The sequence below is a fragment of the Gigantopelta aegis genome, chromosome 3 (assembly GCF_016097555.1).
Source record: "Gigantopelta aegis isolate Gae_Host chromosome 3, Gae_host_genome, whole genome shotgun sequence".
In the NCBI taxonomy this organism is placed as follows: Eukaryota; Metazoa; Mollusca; class Gastropoda; order Neomphalida; family Peltospiridae; genus Gigantopelta; species Gigantopelta aegis.
In genome coordinates, this window is record NC_054701.1 from 52689379 (window position 1) to 52708706 (window position 19328).

General features: G+C 34.4%; 1 protein-coding gene across 2 annotated transcripts in view; it reads left to right on the top strand.

Moving 5' to 3' along the window:
* Positions 1-19328, top strand: part of LOC121368228 (ribosomal protein S6 kinase-related protein-like) — a 139986-nt gene that overhangs the window by 41867 nt on the left and 78791 nt on the right. For both annotated transcript variants that reach the window (XM_041492866.1, XM_041492865.1), the window contains 2 exons: positions 5452-5492; positions 7187-7214. In XM_041492866.1, the coding sequence (XP_041348800.1) occupies positions 5452-5492; positions 7187-7214 (69 nt within the window). The remainder of the gene's footprint in view (positions 1-5451; positions 5493-7186; positions 7215-19328) is intronic.

Genomic DNA, 19328 nt, shown 5'->3' on the forward strand with positions numbered 1-19328 from the left:
CAAAGAAAAAAAACCATATTATTAGGCCTATTAGTGTGGTAGGCCTGTGGCAAAATTAACTATGACCTAAAACAAATGGTACACAAGGTCTTTTTTGCTGTAACACTATCACAAAGACCATCTCTACATATTGCAAAAGTTAGAAATGTGTGTGGCTCTGCATAATTGTTTAATATTGATTTGATGACGTCATTATGTAAATAACTACCATCAACGTCCCAAACTGCATTTGGCCAATGACAAAAACATTAATACAATACTTGCAGAACAAATATTATATGTTTTTCAGTTGGGTACATGAAATAAAACATTCCAATCAGTTAAAGAAAAAATAAATCAACATGGATGTAAAACGAATCCATTCTAGTAAACATGAGTATAACACCATCCAGTAAACAGGAAAGAGTTTTTGTTTCTAACCATTCTAGCACATGCGTTTGGAAAAATAACTTTGTTACGCCTGCCCGGTTCGTCATTTTCAATTTTTTTTAAGCCACTACTATGCACAGTGAACGAACACTTTGATTAATATTTTTAAAAGGAAAATTTCAATTTCTCAAGAGTAGTCAGTTTACCTCTTTTTCCCCCATGATCGCTGACAGCACTTGATGTCAATACAGAAAGGCAATGCGTCCATACCAGTTAATAGTTAGTAAAATATACATTTTTTAATGAAGTGAAAATTGTTAATTAAAACAATTTATATACTCAGAATTATATACAATTGTTCTGAATGTACTAGGTCTACTATTCACCATAGTATGGACCCAAAATGCAGCATACGTTTTGGAAATCGAATATAATAATTGAAAAAACATTCTAGCAATAGGGGCCCTAGGGGGCATGGAAGTTGTTAAAAATAAATGATTTGGCCTTGTTGAGCTGGCACACGTGAGGTCATGTGACATCTAATTCAACTTCCTCCATTTTAAGTCAATTTCTACAAACCATGTGGACCCATATGGGTAATTTTAATGAATATACAAAAACAACTTAGTAAAATTAATGGTTTTAGTAGGTTGTAAAGTGTTTTATTAGATACTTATTTGTCTAAAATTTATTGTTAATGAAAATGTTCCTGAACTGTTAAAGTGCTGTGCCAGACCATACACTAAAATTTCAAATTCAACAATTAAATGCTTTCTTAATTCATTGCAATAATATTTTACACCGATATGTAAATCAATAATTACGAAAATGCCCCATAAAAGTATTAAAACATCACTCCCGTAGAACACTGCCGGAAACGACCGAGTAAAATTCTCGGTAAAAACATTTGCCTGTAAATAGCCATGACGTCATGAAGGGAACGCGCTTCACAGAAACCTACCACGAGACGACTTTCATGGGACCGACAGCGACTGCCAAGCTCATTGATCATGCGATTCTTCTTCGATGATGAATAGTGTAGTAATGACGACAATATTTTGTGCAACACAAAAAAATAATGCCTTATCAGTTTGAACCTGGAACATCTTCCGATGAACCACCGGCCTGACAGATGACGATGAAAATTTACCACTAATTTACAACTTTTATTCTTGTTTTGTTCTTTAGCTTTTGGTGCGAATTATTTTGCTACACTGTATGTTCTAATACTTGTGATGTAGTAGAGAAGATGATAAATAACTCTGAATTCTACGAGTCAGTGGACCCGATATCGGTAATTTTTAAGAAATAAACAAAAACGACTTTTAGTCCGTCCCCATCCCTCTATGAAGATAGGGGTTTTTATGAACAATTTCAGTTTAGTTTGACGTAAAAAAAAAAAGTAAGTGTTTTTTGAAATAACAAAACAATACTATTTTTTGTGTGTAGTTGTGAAAACAGTCTGCTCAGAAATAAATAACTTATTTTAATTTTAAGAAATAAACAAAAACGACTTTTAGTCCGTCCCATCCATGAAGATATTTTTGTGCGAATAATTTCAGTTTAGTTTGACGTAAAAAAAAAAGTAAAAGTGTTTTGGAAATAACAAAACAATACTATTTTTTTGTGTGCAGTTGTGAAAAACAGTCTGCTCAGAAATAAATAACTTATAGCACATTCCATAGTATGAAAAAAGGTTTTCTTTGTGGGAAGGTATAGTAAAATTAATTTAATGTATTTATAGTCTGTTTTAACAGGGAACGCCTTTTTTCATACTATGGAATTTAAAGTCATTTATTTCTGAGCCGATTGTTTTTCTAAGATGCATACAAAATTAGCTTCTTTTTTTTTCTTTTTTTTTTTACAAAAAAAATCCCTACATTTTTGTAGGATGGGACGGACTAGGCTATAGATACTTACTTGTTTGTACTTTATTATTTTTATGTTTTTCGAACTGTAAAGAAAAATGAACGAGATGCAAACGACAACAAATCGGATCTCGATGATTGCACGAACCGTGCATGAAAAAAACAAACTGACCGGAGTTGAAAGCATAACGCAATTTGGGACATTGACGATATGCACCCCAAAGTCGTTTCGGTGTGGATGGCATCGGCTGTTGTCATTTGTTTTGTGTCGCAGAAAAATTGTTGGTACGGCATATTTTTTTAAAAGCCATAAACATGGTATTCCCATATCTCGCTTAAGCCGACAAGCCATTTCGGACGAATCGAAACTAAAGTGCCTGCAGTCAACGGTCTCCCGGCATTTTCTTCCTGTCCAGTATTTTCACGTTGTTTTAATCAAATTTACACACAGATTATTCACAGCAACATTACTAGGAAATGCGTGAAGACTAAATTTATCGGCTTTTGTATTGCTACAGCCGCCAACAACACGCCGTTTAACCATAATAAACACAAAAGAAGCAATGAATAATGGCGCTGACTATCGAAAGGAGTTCCCTTCGTGACGTCACGGATCAAATCTTACGGAAATTCCCGAAACGAATTCAGCTGGTTCTGTTTTTCAGGGGAATATTTTTAAATGGAAAATATACCGTTATATAATTTTTTTACATTTTTTTTTTAAATTTTCTAATCATATTAACTAATATCTTGATTGATATAGCTCAATACATCATACATCTGGAACAGCACTTTAAGAAAAATCTCACAAATAAACTAAGACGTCATGTGAGCCAGTTCGAGAGTGATGTACTAACACAATGAGCAGATCGTGTCTTCTCCAACCATTGTAGTAACATTGCTTTTTGCACACTCTGTTCTTGCAGTGATGATCTGTAAGTCAGCATCAGCTTTTGCATGAATGATTGTGCATGTATTTTCCAAAGAACTGCCAAGGGCACAAATGGAACGCTGCTTGTTCTCTTTTGTAAAAAAAAAAGAAGCTCTTTTGTAGATCTGAGCATCATATCAGGCACAAAATGAACAGCATTCGCTTTGAATGATGAGTTTATTTGTTGTTTGCCAATATGCTGTAAGGTTCATTTATTCCAGGGTTGGTATTTGTTGATTGAAAGTGACATAACAGTTAACACACGAATGACACATGCACTATCAAGAACAATGGGGTTGTAAGGGGATGACAATTTCATGACATGCCAGTTCAGTCTTTATCTTTTAACTATATTACATCAAAGTGTCAGAATATATTTAAATTAATGTGATATAGAATTAAATAATTTTCTTAATAACAGCATAATTTATGTTGGGAAATCTGTCACCAAGACCAAATGCCCTCCTTTCAAACCCAAGTAAATTGATAAAGTTTGTTTTGTTTTGGAAATTGTCAAAATCGAGAATGACACCCCACGCACATGTACCAGGCAACTGCGTGATGCATGTGCCAACTATGGAGTGTGTTTCGGTGTGTTGATAAACAGACCTGAACTTTCTTTACTAGGATGTCTGTGGTCAAAACGTATGTTCAGTCTGATAGTTGATATTAACATTAATATTTCAGGTTCCCCTACTTTTTATGAAAAGTATATATTAGGTAAAACTCTGGCAAGTGGACAAAGAGATTTGACTAGTGAATACTTGTCATTTACTGGCCATTTACTAGCTGTTTTGTGCATGTGACATTTGAGAAATCCTTGATAGTTTTATTGAGATCACACTTGTGGTTGTTTTTGAAAAATAAACCGACAATGTATGAGATAACTGGAGTTACAGTTATACAATATATTTTCATCTATAGGCCTACAGTATTTGGCAGCTTGTAATAAAAACTGTGTAATCGCAAGAAACATGTTACCATACCATGTGGGTCACCAATTACTGTGGTACCCAATAAGTGCATGGGTTGATGATTCTAATTTCAAACAGATTTTTCATGCTCTTATCCATTCAACGTTCAACACCAGTGATTGATTCCTGGGCTTAAGGTGACAAGTCTTGAAGTTATAACAAGTGGTGGTACAAAAATAAAACAACCGGCAATGGCAAACAATCATTTGAAAAATTAAAGCACCCAAAATAATAATGCAAATTCTGTATTTTGTATATCAGCATTCACTCCACCCCCAACCCCCATTTAACATATTTTTTGCTCAGATTGTCCAAAACCAGTAGACTTTTGATCCATTACCTGCTGTGATGAGATGGAACAGCAGCATGCAGTGTTTGTTGAAGAAGACCAGATATGTCTTAATCTCTCTCCACCAAAGTTGATTTTTTTCCCCCCAGTTCCATCAGGTAGGATTCAACCACACACACTCACAAACCCCAAACCCACCACACCAAAGTTACAGTTAATTAACTTTTTTATATGTAAATACAAATTACCATTAATAGATAAAATAAATCGATTCTGTAATACACAATGCCCTGCAGCTACAATTTTACAGATATTTATTGTGACATGTGGTGAGTGGGAGCGTATATTTAAGTGAGGAGGTAGTATGGGATAATTATAATCCTATAACATCATGTGTATTAATATTAATATTTTTTTATTATTATTGGAAATACTATCAAAATCTGTTACATGTATGTTTGGTTGTTTAGCCACTGTTCCCAATGATATTAATAAATCCTGTGAGAAGTTATGAATTTTTTAAAAATAACCATGAAAATGTTTTGGACTTAGTTTTCCCCCCGTTCATTTGGAACACATCATTTCCTTTGCAAAAGGATCATCTCCAAACTAATATTTTACTTATAGAAGCAATAAGAAAAAAAAAATTAACTCCAGTTCACTTATACCACTGATAAACCACTTATAGGTGAAATATATGTGGAGTATCAGTGAGGTATCAGTTAACCATTCTTTTCACTGATACTTCACTTATGCCAATATATAAGTGGCGTATAAGTAAAGTATATTCCACTTATAAGTTTGTATTTATAAGTCATTTCCTTAAGGGTTAATGAAAGTTAAATATTAGTACCAGTAACTTTGTAATGTTTGTGAATGTTTTGACTTAATGATGAATGTATTTACATGTATGTAAATTCAAAATCGAAAAAACATTTTACATTCTGATTTTATATTTTGTTTTCTTGCTACTGCTGATTTATTTTTGTATGATAAAATATTTAGTTTTGTATTTTGCAGAATATTTGCATAACTCCGGTGTAATATACAGAGATTTAAAGGTATGTGTCACTGCTTTTATAATTGTATTTGTTTTTGCTGTATTTAATATCGTATCATTGACAAATTACCAGTTGTGTGCATGTACATGTGTCACATTGTTTTATTACATACCCATTAAATCTTACTATATAAATACAGTCCTGAATACAAAAATGAAATACACTTTTCCGTATTCAACTCAATTGCTGGAACTATACCGTATTCAACGCTACTATTTATAGCACATAGGTTACCGGAAATGCCCTTCGCGATATGTAAACAAAGTTGGTGCTTGGTTTGAATTGCCTAGTGAAGCAGTCAACTGTTATGTATATTTAAAATGCTATTTTGTGGAAAATGTGAACTAAAAACAGACGAAAACGGTGACAAATATTTACAATTTAATGAGTGCGATACCAAAACTTGAGACGGGAACACTACTAACCAACAAGCTTTTAATCCACGCTAATCGACGACAGTCACTTTTTGGACCCTTATTTTGGCTTCGTACACAATAAATAAAACATCTCCATCCATAATTTTGTGATATAATATATTTGATAAAAGGTACTTTTTATTTCTTTCATCTTTTCAAACTTCAAATTAATATTTTGTCCAGAATTATGAAAAAATAAATAAAAAAATACAAACCTGTAAACAGCGTTTTCCGCTTGTTATAGGAATTTGACAGGGGTCAAGGTTAGTAGACTAGTTTTTATTTTAATGTGGTGAAGCATTGTAATAATACAGCTAATTTTGAATTTAAATGGTGTCAGTAATCCAATGACGTCACTTTGCATCTCCTTACAATAACCATAAACTGGGTACATGACGTTTCCTTTTTGGAAAAATTGCAATGTAAAATTGTTATTGAATTTTTTTTTTTTAACATTACTAATGCACCTGAATGTGTTTGAACAAAATCTTGTGATTAAATTTTTTTACCTTTTGCAAAATATCGATTTCTAGTGAAATTACGGTTATATACGAAGCCAAAACAAGGGTGCGAAAAGTGACTGTGCACTGTCTCCTCACGTAGAAAACTGACAACCGGATTATTCAGTGGAGCAATGATTTATGGAGGCACATTCAATATAAACTTAAACTTTTCAGCAACAAATAATTCCATAAACATCAATAAAAGAAAACACACCGATGACGACACAGACATTGAGTGAACAATTCTTGACATTTTTCTTCATTGATAAAACTGGCATGCTGAAGGTTTTGTGATGTATTACAAGCAAATTAAATATTATATTGTTTGTGAATTTTAGCTATTACATTGTCTTTGAAAGGCATTTCAAACAATATCATTAAAATTATAGCTAACTTTTTACTTGTTCTTTCTTATTTCTGTTTATTGTGTAAATAGAACTATATTCCTATGTGTAATAATTGGTGGTTCATCGGTCCGCTTAGTAACACAGCTAACCTAGTTGTGTAAATTTAGAAATCCCCGTCATTAGCTAGCAGTGTTACAATTTTTGAACTATTATTTGGAAACAAAATTCCAATTTAGGGTATGTAACATCAGGGGTTTTCTGCAGGAAATACACTTGTGGAATACAGAAATCAGAAAACCACATATATGTAGTTTTGTCTATGTAACTAATGTTGATTTAAGATCATAGCATGTAGTTCTACATCATATTGTTAGGCTTTTACTTAAAGGATAAATAATTATAACCTTAAGCATTTGTTTAATTTTCAGATGGAAAACATATTGTTTGATCCAAAAGGTGAGTTTAAAACTACATTATATTTGTAAACTGATTTAAAAAAAACGAAAAATTACAAATTGTTTAGTGTCTTTATTTGTTTTTGTGCAAATGGTTGCTGATTTTAGATATTTAGGTCACTGTTCAATGTTTTATACATTTGACGGGCAATAGGATTGGCCTGTATACATCATTTACTTCCTGGTTCAAATTCTTTGTTTTTAAATGTGCAAACAAACTGAGAAAATATGTACTGATTGCACAGATATAATCAGCTACAGTGTTATAATTATCTTGTAGACAATATATATATATATACATACATACATGTATATATACATACAGTAAAACTCCCAAAGACTGGACCCTCTCTAAAATGGAATTCTCGCAACACCAGACATTTTCCATGGTCCCGTGATTTTCGTATCTCTTAACACTAAAGTTTATCTCTCTAAACCGAAAACCTCTGAACACCGGACGATTATTTCAGTCCCAAAGTGTTCTTTTAGTGTAAATTGTAGCTCTGAAAACCAGACTTTCAAACCATTATCAATCATTATGGCGCCACTAATGGCTCTGAATATCACTTCGGCTGGATTACCTGACTGCGAACTCTGAACTCGGCTAGTATATTATGCGACAGAAGGTTATCGCATGCTTGGGTCAGCTGACAGAAGGTTATCACTGTTACATGTGGCTGGGCACAGCTGGCAAATAACAGTTAAGCAGTTAAAGATCTGTTGACAGCTTTGATATTTAAGTATCAAGTTGTGTTTATTTGCAGCTTTGTTGTAAATTTAGGCTGAGTTAGGTTTTCTGTTAGGTGTTTTTAAATTACGAATGTGATTGAAGGCTCTTCACAAATATGTTCCTTGACAAACATATATCTCATTATTTGCTCCAAAGATCGACAGAACGACAATGAACTTAATCCACTGTCTTCATATTGTTTACTGTCTTCATATTGTTTAAATTTGTTTTCCTTTTAAAAACATTTATTTAGCAAAATAAAGAATAAATGGTTTTGCATGGTTGAATAGATTTCATTTCCATATAAATTTTCAAGATGTCGGAATGTCCAGCGAAACATCGTCGTGTTGAACTATCACTCAATGATTAACTTAAAATCATTTAAAAATTTGAAAGTTTATCTAAGCCAACATTAAGGTCACTAAGTGAAAACTTTAGTGTATGAAAACCAACTGTTGGAGATATCACCAAGTAATGATGCGAAAACCCTGCAAACCGGACACCTCCGAAGACCGGACATTTTATTAATTCACTTGGGTGTCCGGTTTAGAAAGGTTTCACTGTATATATATATGTGTGTGTATATATATATATATATATATATATATATATATATATATACACACATGTATATATATATATACACACATGTATATATATATATAGAGAGAGAGAGAGAGAGAGAGAGAGAGAGAGAGAGAGAGAGAGAGAGAGAGAGAGAGAGAGAGAGAGAGAGAGAGAGAGAGAGAGAGAGAGAGAGAGAGAGAGAGAGAGAGGGAGGAGAGAGAGGAGGAGCGAGGGGAGGGAGGGAGGGGGGGTTATTACCAGAGTGTTTTTCGGTATCGTCAATATCATATATTAGGAATAAAAATTGTATTATGCGATACCCAAATACACGAGGGTAATAATCTCTTTATCATATAAGCTCAAGCTTAATACAACGTGTTTTTGTAAACTGTACACGCAACTTTAATTCCAGTCTGCCATTACTAGATATTCAAATGACGTAAGAATATGTGGCGCGGTGTATTTTTGAATGGAAATGACGTCAAACTCGAATGAAGTCATTTTGGATGTCCTTACATCAAAATAAAGTTATACCTAATGTTTTTTGTTTTCTGAACGCTGGACAGCTTTCAGTGTCAAATTGCCATTGAAATGTTTTTATTTGATGACTATGTATGCATACGTCAATCATGGAGTGTCACCCAAGTACGTTTGCTTAAATGTCAATAAACTTAGTGCCGAGACCTTGACTAATTTACATCTAATTTGCAAAGTTATCAAATTCTTAAAGTATGTGATCTGAAAAATATCACATACATGTACTTTGATTGCACTGAAAAGGAAAGATATTATATGATAAATATATATATATATATATAATACAGGGGTTTCCCTAGAGCGATAAGCCGACACGGCCCGTGCTCCCTTAGCCAGCCAAGTAAGCGCCTTCATGTCTGGTAAGCGCCTTAACTGCAGGACCGTGTCGGCTTAATTTGTAACATGTATACAAAACAATGGAGCTGTGATCCGTAACGTCATTCACCACACATTATCACACTTCCATTTGGTATCTCTGCAATTCTTTAGATGTTCACTTTGAGGTCCATTGATCGCACCGTTTTAATTGTCGGCAGGCTTGTGTTGGTCACGTGGTACAGGTGATCGGCTACTACTAATCCGCCAGATAACTGCTTGTTGTAATAATGTCTGTATGATTGGGAATTACGCATCAAGACAAATCAAAGAAAATACCTATTAATTGAATAAACATCTTTGAAAGTGAAATTCTTGAGTAAAACATGTCACCATTAATCCTGGTATATATTTACCATATCGAAACCGTAACTACGTTGTTATTTGCTAAAATGAACGGTCACGAATCGACCAAAAAAATGGCTAATAAAATTTGCAACAGGCTAAAATTTTGGCTGAGCCATTTTCTATCTTCTGATGTGAACAAACGGTTACATAATCTATTCGACACCTCAAACATAATAATACCAAATATTTAATTAGCATAATAGCGATCTCGCGACCGGTAACGAGAAACGGTGTTATCCAGAATACAGCGTGTGCCTTATGATGTTTGCTTATTTTAATAATAAAGGTTATTAATTTTAACGGCATGCATTCGACATGTATGACAGCAATGTGACGGCGATTCAATGTCTGGAAGATATGTAACTTGCTATTTTAATTTTGTAAAGTCTTTGAACCAAAGTAATAAAAACAAACCGACAATGCATGTCAATTTGAATACACATGCCAGTTCAGGGCCGAACGACATGTCGGCTATCCCAAGGGCTGAGTTCAGCCAGACCGAGCGGAAACAAAACGTTTGCTACACTGTTTTGTGCGCTTCACGTTAAAACCAAATGGACACGACGGACACCAATCAAGTAGTTCGCGAACGTTAGGAAGAACGTTCGTTGGCTGAACTGAGGAAAGCTCTCGGCGTAATATACGTCACGCTTCAGAGTCAGCTGACACCCACTTGTCAAGAGATATCGTTGCGGACATGAACAATACGATTACACAGGAGTAAATCCTGATGTAAATGTGTAGAAAAACAATAGTTGTTTGCAGCAATGAATACCTAACTGCAGTTTCGTTATTTCCTTTGTCTTTGTTAATTTTGTACCTATGGTCGAGAGCACGCACTGAGATCGCGATCGCGGGAAATGTACATGCAGTATTTATACAAATTGCAGTTAAACGTACACAGAATTAGTTTACAATAATCATATTTGTTAGATAATGCTAGATATATATTTGTTAAACTGTGAGATGACATTTAATAAGTTAGCTGGATTTTTTTTAAAAAGTAAAATTTTATTTTATTAACGGTTTGGGGTTTTTTTTGGTAGTTTTTTTTTTATAAATGGAATATACTGTGAAGTCAGCATTCTTAGCTTAGGTATTTTACAAGCAGAAATCACAACAAGCATTTAACACGACGCTGAAATCAACAACAACAACATGACGCAAATTATGAAGTTGTTGGGGGTGGGGAATTGATGGGGTTTTTAGAAAAAAGCCCCCCACAACCCCCCACAAAAACAACCCCAACATGATTTGATGGATTGAAGGCAAACACTTGACTGTTTTCAACTCACTACCCCACTTCTTTTGGCTTGATTTTTGTGTTATAATGATGCTAAATATGTAAGCGCCTTAAAAAAATCCTGGGGAAAGGCCTGTATATATATATATATATATATATATATATATATATATATATATATATATATACAGTTGAATCCCGTTGGCTCGAACACCCTCGGTGCTTGAGAAAGAGTCCCCGACCCATCGGGTAGTTCGACCTGAGCATTCGGTCAACATCGGATATTTCCGTGATATCAGTTTGAAAGTTGAAAAAGATGCAGGCTATGTATTAAAAGTAAGAGTAGCAAAATAAAATAAATAACAAAATTCATAATTTTGGTAAATGCAAACTTTAACACTTCATCAAGGTTTTATTATAGCAAAATGTTTGAGTGAAAATATTTATTAAAAATTATTGAGTGAAGCTGAGGCCCCTGTGTGCGCTGAAGTTATTACAGTTGATTAAGTCACCCATTAGTTCAATCGATTAAAACAGGGTGCCGATGCCCGTAAGTCTACAAACGGTCTGCTAATCTCTAAGCCGAGGCCCAGGCGTGTGCTAATTGTTTGATTGGCATTACGATACAAGTTAATTAATCTAACAGTTACTGTAATACTACAATGTAGCTGTACTTGAAACGCGGCAAGTGTGGTAAAGAAAAGATTACTAAACTAAATAAATTCAAAAATACTAAGATTAGACTTAAACAACAGGCGACAAAGGCTATGTATTTCGTTCTGGCAAAAGCAAAAGATCATCATCTATCAATAGAATGTAAACTCAAAATGTTTGACTCGATGGTTCTGCCAATATTATTATATGGATGTGAAATATGGGGATTCGAAAACAACGACATCTATAACTCTGTTCAAATCAATTTTATTAGACATATTCTCCCTGTGAAAAAAGCTACCCCAATTTCCATGTTATATGGTGAACTTGGTAGAATGCCAGTTGAGTTGACTATCCACAAAAGATTAATTTGTTATTGGGCACAAGTTATCTCGGGGAAACAATCTAAACTATCTCTATTATTATACAAATCAATGATGAGAGACCATATTAGCAATGGAACTAACTATAACTGGATTACTTCTGTTAAAAATATTTTAGATTATCTAGGAATGAGTAATATCACAAACCTTTCTATCGGTAAAATGGCTATCACAACAAATTAGCATACGAATAAATGAATGAATGTTTAACGACACCCCAGCACGAAAAATACATCGGCTATTGGGTGTCAAACTATGGTAATGCAAATAAATAAAGTGATGATCAACATCAATATAAAAATTCAAGGTTTAAACAAAAACAGTGTAAAGAACTGTGCAAAAATACAAATACAAATATCACAGAATTTTACGGACACCGAATTTTACTCTAAACTTCAATTTTGTGCTATATTGGCCATTCTCAAAGAGAATGTTACACCCCTGCACCACGGTGAGGTTACAGCACACGCAGGGGAAATTAGCATACGACAAAACGACCAGTATTTACAAACATGGAAAAATAATATTTCAGAATCATCGAGAGGTAAAACCTACGAATATTTCAAAAACCAACTAAATTTTGAAAATTATCTTAATATTATTCCTGAAAAATTATGGACTGTTATGATAAAATTTAGGACTTCTAACCATTATTTACCTGTTGAGACTGGACGTTGGAATAGAAGATAGACTTTGTACTATTTGTGATGAAAACGACATAGGAGACGAATTTCATTATTTATTTGTATGTAGTTTTTTCAATAATACCCGGAAAGAATGTTTACGTCCATATTATTATATACGACCAAATATATATAAATTTAGAGAACTTATGAGCAGTAAAAGAATAAGCACACTAAAAAAATTAGCCAAATTCATGAATATTTAAACGCCCATAACAACAACAATACCCAACAACAACCAAAATTACCATACATTAACCAGTTAATGAAACGAAAGGTCAACATAGAACTATACTTGATATATTTTAAATCGTATTACATTATTTTATGTCTTATTGTTATTTTATGAAAATTTAATTATTATTATTATTATTATTTATTTATTTTATTTATACCTTATAAAGTACACAGTTGTAACTGAAATTTTCTGAATAATTATATTTTACAATATACCTCTACTTTGTTACATCGCAGAATGCATCTATATAGTTAATACACATATCTCTTATAATGTAATATCATGTATTTATATGATATTACTAATAATTAATATTATTAATAAATACACATATCTTTATAATGTAATGTAATGTAATGTAATGTCATGTATTTGTATTTGTATTCATATATGTACCAAGCAATGTATTCCTATTATTTGTATCCTCCTGTTAACCATCTTGTCAAAATCAGAATATGTATGTTCCTCTTACGCCGTTGCATAACGGCCTGAGTGTAATAAAGTTCTGTTCTGTTTTGTTCTGTTCTGTTACGATTCCCCGATTCATCTATAGTTCGTTCCGCCTACATAATCAGTCAGAAGGTTGTAATAACCAGCTGCGCATACGCAGCAATTAGTCGTCTCGTGGACCATTTTTTCAGCTGCATGTTTTTTGATACCTTACGCATAAGCGGTTCGAGAGAAATATAACTAATTACACTGACGGGACCGATAATTTGGTTCGAGGGAAGGCTTATAGTCGACCCTGGACATGTTCGATCCATCAGCAGTTGGTATAATGGTTTACCGAACCAAAATCTCGGGACTTCGTTCTTGGTTCGAGCGCCGCGGTGTGTTCCACCCTTCCGAGGTCGAGCCAACGAGATTCTACTATATATGCATATATATGTATGTATGTATGTATGTATGTATGTATGTATGTATGTATCTCTCTCTCTCTCTCTCTCTCTCTCTATATATATATATATATATATATATATATATATATAGATATACAGTGGACACTGTCTTAAACTCTCTCATTTGGGACCGATAAAATATGCCAGTTTAGACAAAGTGCCGGTGTAGACAGAATTGGTCCAGAGTTACGGTTCCTGCGATGTAGGCTACTTATCAGAAAATACCAATGTAAATAATGTATTAACGTTTGGACTATGCGTGAGACATCTGTAATAGCAAGGCTATTTAGCAATGTTTGTTTTAGTGTTTGGTAAAAACGTGAACAATATTTGTGTTTCTAAGAAACTGATCAAACTCACGATAAACAAAATACAACGGGTCGTCATTGAGAAGCGACTTTTGAAAGTGCGATATTAACATTTGACTGTAATAAAATTATGTGTTTAAAACAACAAGCAGAATAAATAACATTATTTTATTAATTAAATTCACATGAAATAGGGGTCTGAATTTATAGTTTTATTGTTTTAAACAGATAGTATGATGCAGTGCAGGTATGAACACATACAAATAATAATCTGATTTCTCTTGCTACCTACACCCGTTATTACAGGTATGGTTAATTGTTTATTAAGCCTTCAAATTAAGAGGCGTGATTATTTTATAACACTTTCTTTGGTGTCCTAATTACTGGGGAACTGCCATCATTGTTTAAAAGGTGACCACTGGCAGACAGTAGAGGTATGATTGTGTGCCAGTGTCGACCATAGAGGTAAGATAGCGTCCCGGTGTGGATGCAGATAATTATTACATAAACCGTTCTTTTGTTCTTGAATTTGCATCCGAAGTCCGGAATAAACAGCATCCGGTGTAGACAGAGTATTATTCCTAATAAATTAACGGTAGCTGAATGGGAATTTAAAACTGCTGGTTTACACAGAATGCTGGTTTAGACAGATGCCGTTTTGGACAGTCCACTATATATATGTATTTATGTATGTATGTATGTATGTATGCATGTACATGTGTACGTACACCTACAAAAAATTCCAAGCAGCAGTGGAATAGTCCATTGTTATTTTTATGTGAGCATGCGTTAGCTTTTGAAAAACCCTGAAAGATAGACAATTATGTCCCAGAATATATTTTATAAAGTTGTTAAATATGAATATAAATAGATTTTTCTGTATTTTGTATGTCACATTTGAACCACCATATTTTAAATTAACATTAATTATCACTGCTATTTATTTATGTTAAAAAAATAATTTAAAAAGCTATTAAAACTGCAATTAACTGCATCACTGGCATAGTTTTCAACAAAGAAAGAAAGAAATGTTTTATTTAATGACGCACTCAACACATTTTTATTTACGGTAATATGGCGTCAGACATATGGTTACGGACCACACAGATTTTGAGAGGAAACCTGCTGTCGCCACTATATGGGCTACTCTTCCGATTAGCAGCAAGGGATCTTTTATTTGTGCTTCCCACAGGCAGGATAGCACAAACCATGGCCTTTGTTGAACCAGTTATGGATCACTGGTCGGTGCAAGTGGTTTACACCTACCCATTGAGCCTTGCGGAGCAATCACTCAGGGTTTGGAGTCAGTATCTGGATTAAAAATCCCATGCCTCGACTGGGATCTGAACCCAGTACCTACCAGCCTGTAGACCGATGGCCTACCATGACGCCACCGAGGCCGGTAGTTTTCAACAAAGAGACACTTAAAATGTCTGAGGTGAAACACATTCACAACTATGAACCAATCCAGCTGTCCACACCTTCTCAGTGTATTACTAGTTGTCAATTAAGTTAAAGTTGCCGCATAAACAGAGGAGTGGTATGTATGGTTATTTGGACACTTTCAAAATTTTGATTGATGGCCGATAGTCCCGAGTGCGCATCTTGAGGAAACTATTGGCTGTCAATAAAAAGTTGTCAATCAAAAAGGAAGTTTGGCTCAGACTTGTTTTTAAACGGCCTATAAACATCTAATACAATACTCATATTTGATCCAAGCTAGAAAACTGAAGTAGCCTTATTTTGTTACTTCAGAAGAAAAATCATGGAATACTCTTTTACAGTTGTAATGTTACAGCTATTGACAGTGAGTTAAATGGTCGGTTGGTTTATCAGGGCTGGACATATCCTAAAATTTCAGTTGCCCACTGGGCAAGTAAATCTCAAATTGCAAAAATTAACTTGTCCCAAAAATGTAAGTAGTATAAATCAAAATTTAAACTGTACGTATAAAACAATTTCACATCATACAAAGCACTTATAAGCGCTGTATTACTAAATGTTTATTTCCCTTAATTTGTGGGTGTGAATTTTTTATTTTTTTTATTTTTATTTTTTATCAGAATAAAAGAATTGGAAATTAGTTTATGAAATTTGTTTTTAACTTTAACCCTTTACTTTTAGAATGATCATCGAAAATATGGTACTTTGAGTTAATTAACTCAAAGTACCATATTTTCACAGTGAATAGCATTTATTTCGGTGTTTCAGGACATTTAATTTTCTAAATTTGTATGGGGAATATACCCTCGGTTTTTCCTAAGACATTCTGGTATTTGGCACTCTCGATGTGAGTCCGACACACAGACTCGGTCGGAGACTGCTTAGATCCAGTTACACATTTTTCTGCACGCGTACCTACTCACTATTCTTTCACAATTTTGTCAATTAAATGTTAATTGCATGTACATACATCAATTTAATTGGGAAACAAAATGCTACTGTGTTAGTGAAAAACCGACCGTGCAGTGGGAATTCCCTGACCTCGTTTTACGTCACGTGTGTTGCTCGAGCTCACATAGATAAAGCGAAAATTAACTTTACAAAGAGTCTACTTTTCCATTTTTGTAACATGCTGGATTGTAACATTTTAAACAGCTTTTTTTCGATCCTTCAACGTTTTTGGCAATTTATTTCACGGACACTGACTTGAAATACCATGATTTACAAATAAAGGCCTAATTTCTCAAATGCCTTAAAAAAGGAGGGACGCTTATTCAAAGACGAGGGCCTACTTCTGGTCAAATACGGTACTTGATATAATAATCATGAATTGAAAGTCTAGGACCGTGATGTGGGAAACGGAAGTCTGGTTCTGTGATTTTACCGACACCGGACTGAAAACTATAATTTCCGTGAAATTCATGGGCCTGCCATGGACACACACACTATACATAGTGAATGGATGGAGAGAGAGAGAGGGAGAGAGAGAGGGAGGGAGGGAGGGGAGGGGTGGGTTAGTTATAACACAACCAATCTAAGTCTGTGAACGGTCTTGGCCAAGCTTAGAAATGTCGCACGACGCTTGCTGCAGACTATGGAATTACAATTATCGCAAGTGTGCAAAAGGGATAAAGAGCCAGTTTGCGTCCGAGCAAATTTATACTGATCTGGGGTGAGACGAGTAATTTTGACCAGCCCTGGGTTATAGTTCATCCCATCCTCCTACAAAAATGCGTTGTTTTCTTTGAGATATTTGTATGTTTGTATATGCCATATTTAATGACTTAATTGACGTTTCCTTCTTTGGATGGTGAATACAGATTTCATTATGTACATGAAAAATTCGAAAAAAAAAATATTTTCCCTACATTTATGTTTTTAACATATATAAATACATCATGCTGAGGTGTATCTTTGTGCCAAATATGAACAATGTACTCCTCGGCATTAACATCTGGGTTCTGTTTTTGTTTGGGCTCCGGGCTGTAAATAGTCTGACCCCAAAGTACTATGCGCCGTTGGTGTCCAATCTTTTCTTTTGCATTACAATACCCACGCCTTTCTTTGGATACAATTCTTTGGAAAACCGAAAAAAGATAATCCCAATCCATTAAACTATTTATTTTGACACCCAAAGGCCGCGCAGTATGGCATTGTTGGGCTCTGAAAAGATCGTACGCCCCTTACTCCATATATATAAACAGTTAAAAGAAATGGAAGAGTACAGCATGACTGACGTCACTTCCGGTTTTTTTCACCAATAAATATGCATAAATCGTTCTTTGATACTGATTGGTGTAATTTCTGCGTTTTAAGACAATTAAACATATTTTATTGTTATAAACATATTTGTATATTATTTTTATCTCATTTTGCTTTTAAAATGAGCTATAATATGGTCTCGTGACAAGTTTCCTTTAAGAATACAGCATGAACAAATGTTGACCAATCACGGGTCTCTCTGCACTTGAGTGTGCGCAGTGTATATGGACAAATATTGCATATTTTGTCAAAGGGACCAACACCCAAGCGTGGTACAATTCATTGTTACATGCACTCAACAGTTAAAGCTGTAGTGGCTCTGCTGTCTAGTGGATAAGCTGCTGGACAATCAAGCTGATGACAGTGGTTCAAAGCCTGTCAAAGCTGGCTCACACTTTCATTCATCTTTCTCATCTATCACCCTCTGCTTATCATTCTCATTATCTTAATATAAAAAACTTTCCAAATTCTCCCATGATTTCAATCTGTTTCGACCCATTCTGTCAGTTTCCTATGACTCTGTCTTTTGAGCTGTCCACACCACCGGGTGCAGTCTCCGTGTATTTCTCTGCACCCACCTGGTATCCTCATCCTCTGCCACTAATAAAGCTAAAAACTGATGGGGAATGGCAGGTGTGTGGAGCAGATAGTCAAAAGAGACAAGCACCTGTCGCGGTTGGAGAGATAAGGACTGGGGGTGGACAGCAAAAGAAGTTGACAGATAAAAGTTGCCATATAGGAAAGAAAATAGATGGAATTCAAAGGATAGCAAGGAAAGGGGGCAGTGGTATGATTAACAAAAACAAAAACAACCCAAACAGTTAAAGCTGTCAGTCTGTCATAGCAAGTGTCTCCCCCCACCCCCATGTAAGAAATAAACATCCTTTTTGTTTTTCACTTGGGTAGGCTACATCAAAGAAACACAGCCAGACAGAGTGAAATTGACAATGTTACAATGTTTTAATCTGTTAGGCTGCATTGAGGAAAAACTTTGATTTCATGTTACTATGTTTGAGTTGAATCATTTGTATTTTTCTTTCAAGAAGTTTGACCCTTTGTGAACTTAAACAGACTTGCAGAACAATAGCTTTTTAACTCAAAGCCAGATAAAAAAAACAAATTTCCACTTTCATATTGGGCCTTTGTTTCAAGAATAACATGTTTATATACAGATCTATACATGTAGGTATGACATCTGGAGTGGGGAAGGCACAGTCTAGTTTGGGGTGTTAAAAGTTAACAACTGGTGTAATTTGATAGCTTACATGTTCCTCTTCAAAATTATCTGGTTGGTATGTTGAAAAATTACCTTAGAGGTCAAATGTGTTTATATATTAATACATTTTTTAAATAATAAAATATCACTTTAACCATCACCTGGAATGGTTCTAAATGCACAGTGTTTTATGTTAAAAGGTAAAGTTTGCTTTGTTTAATGACACCAC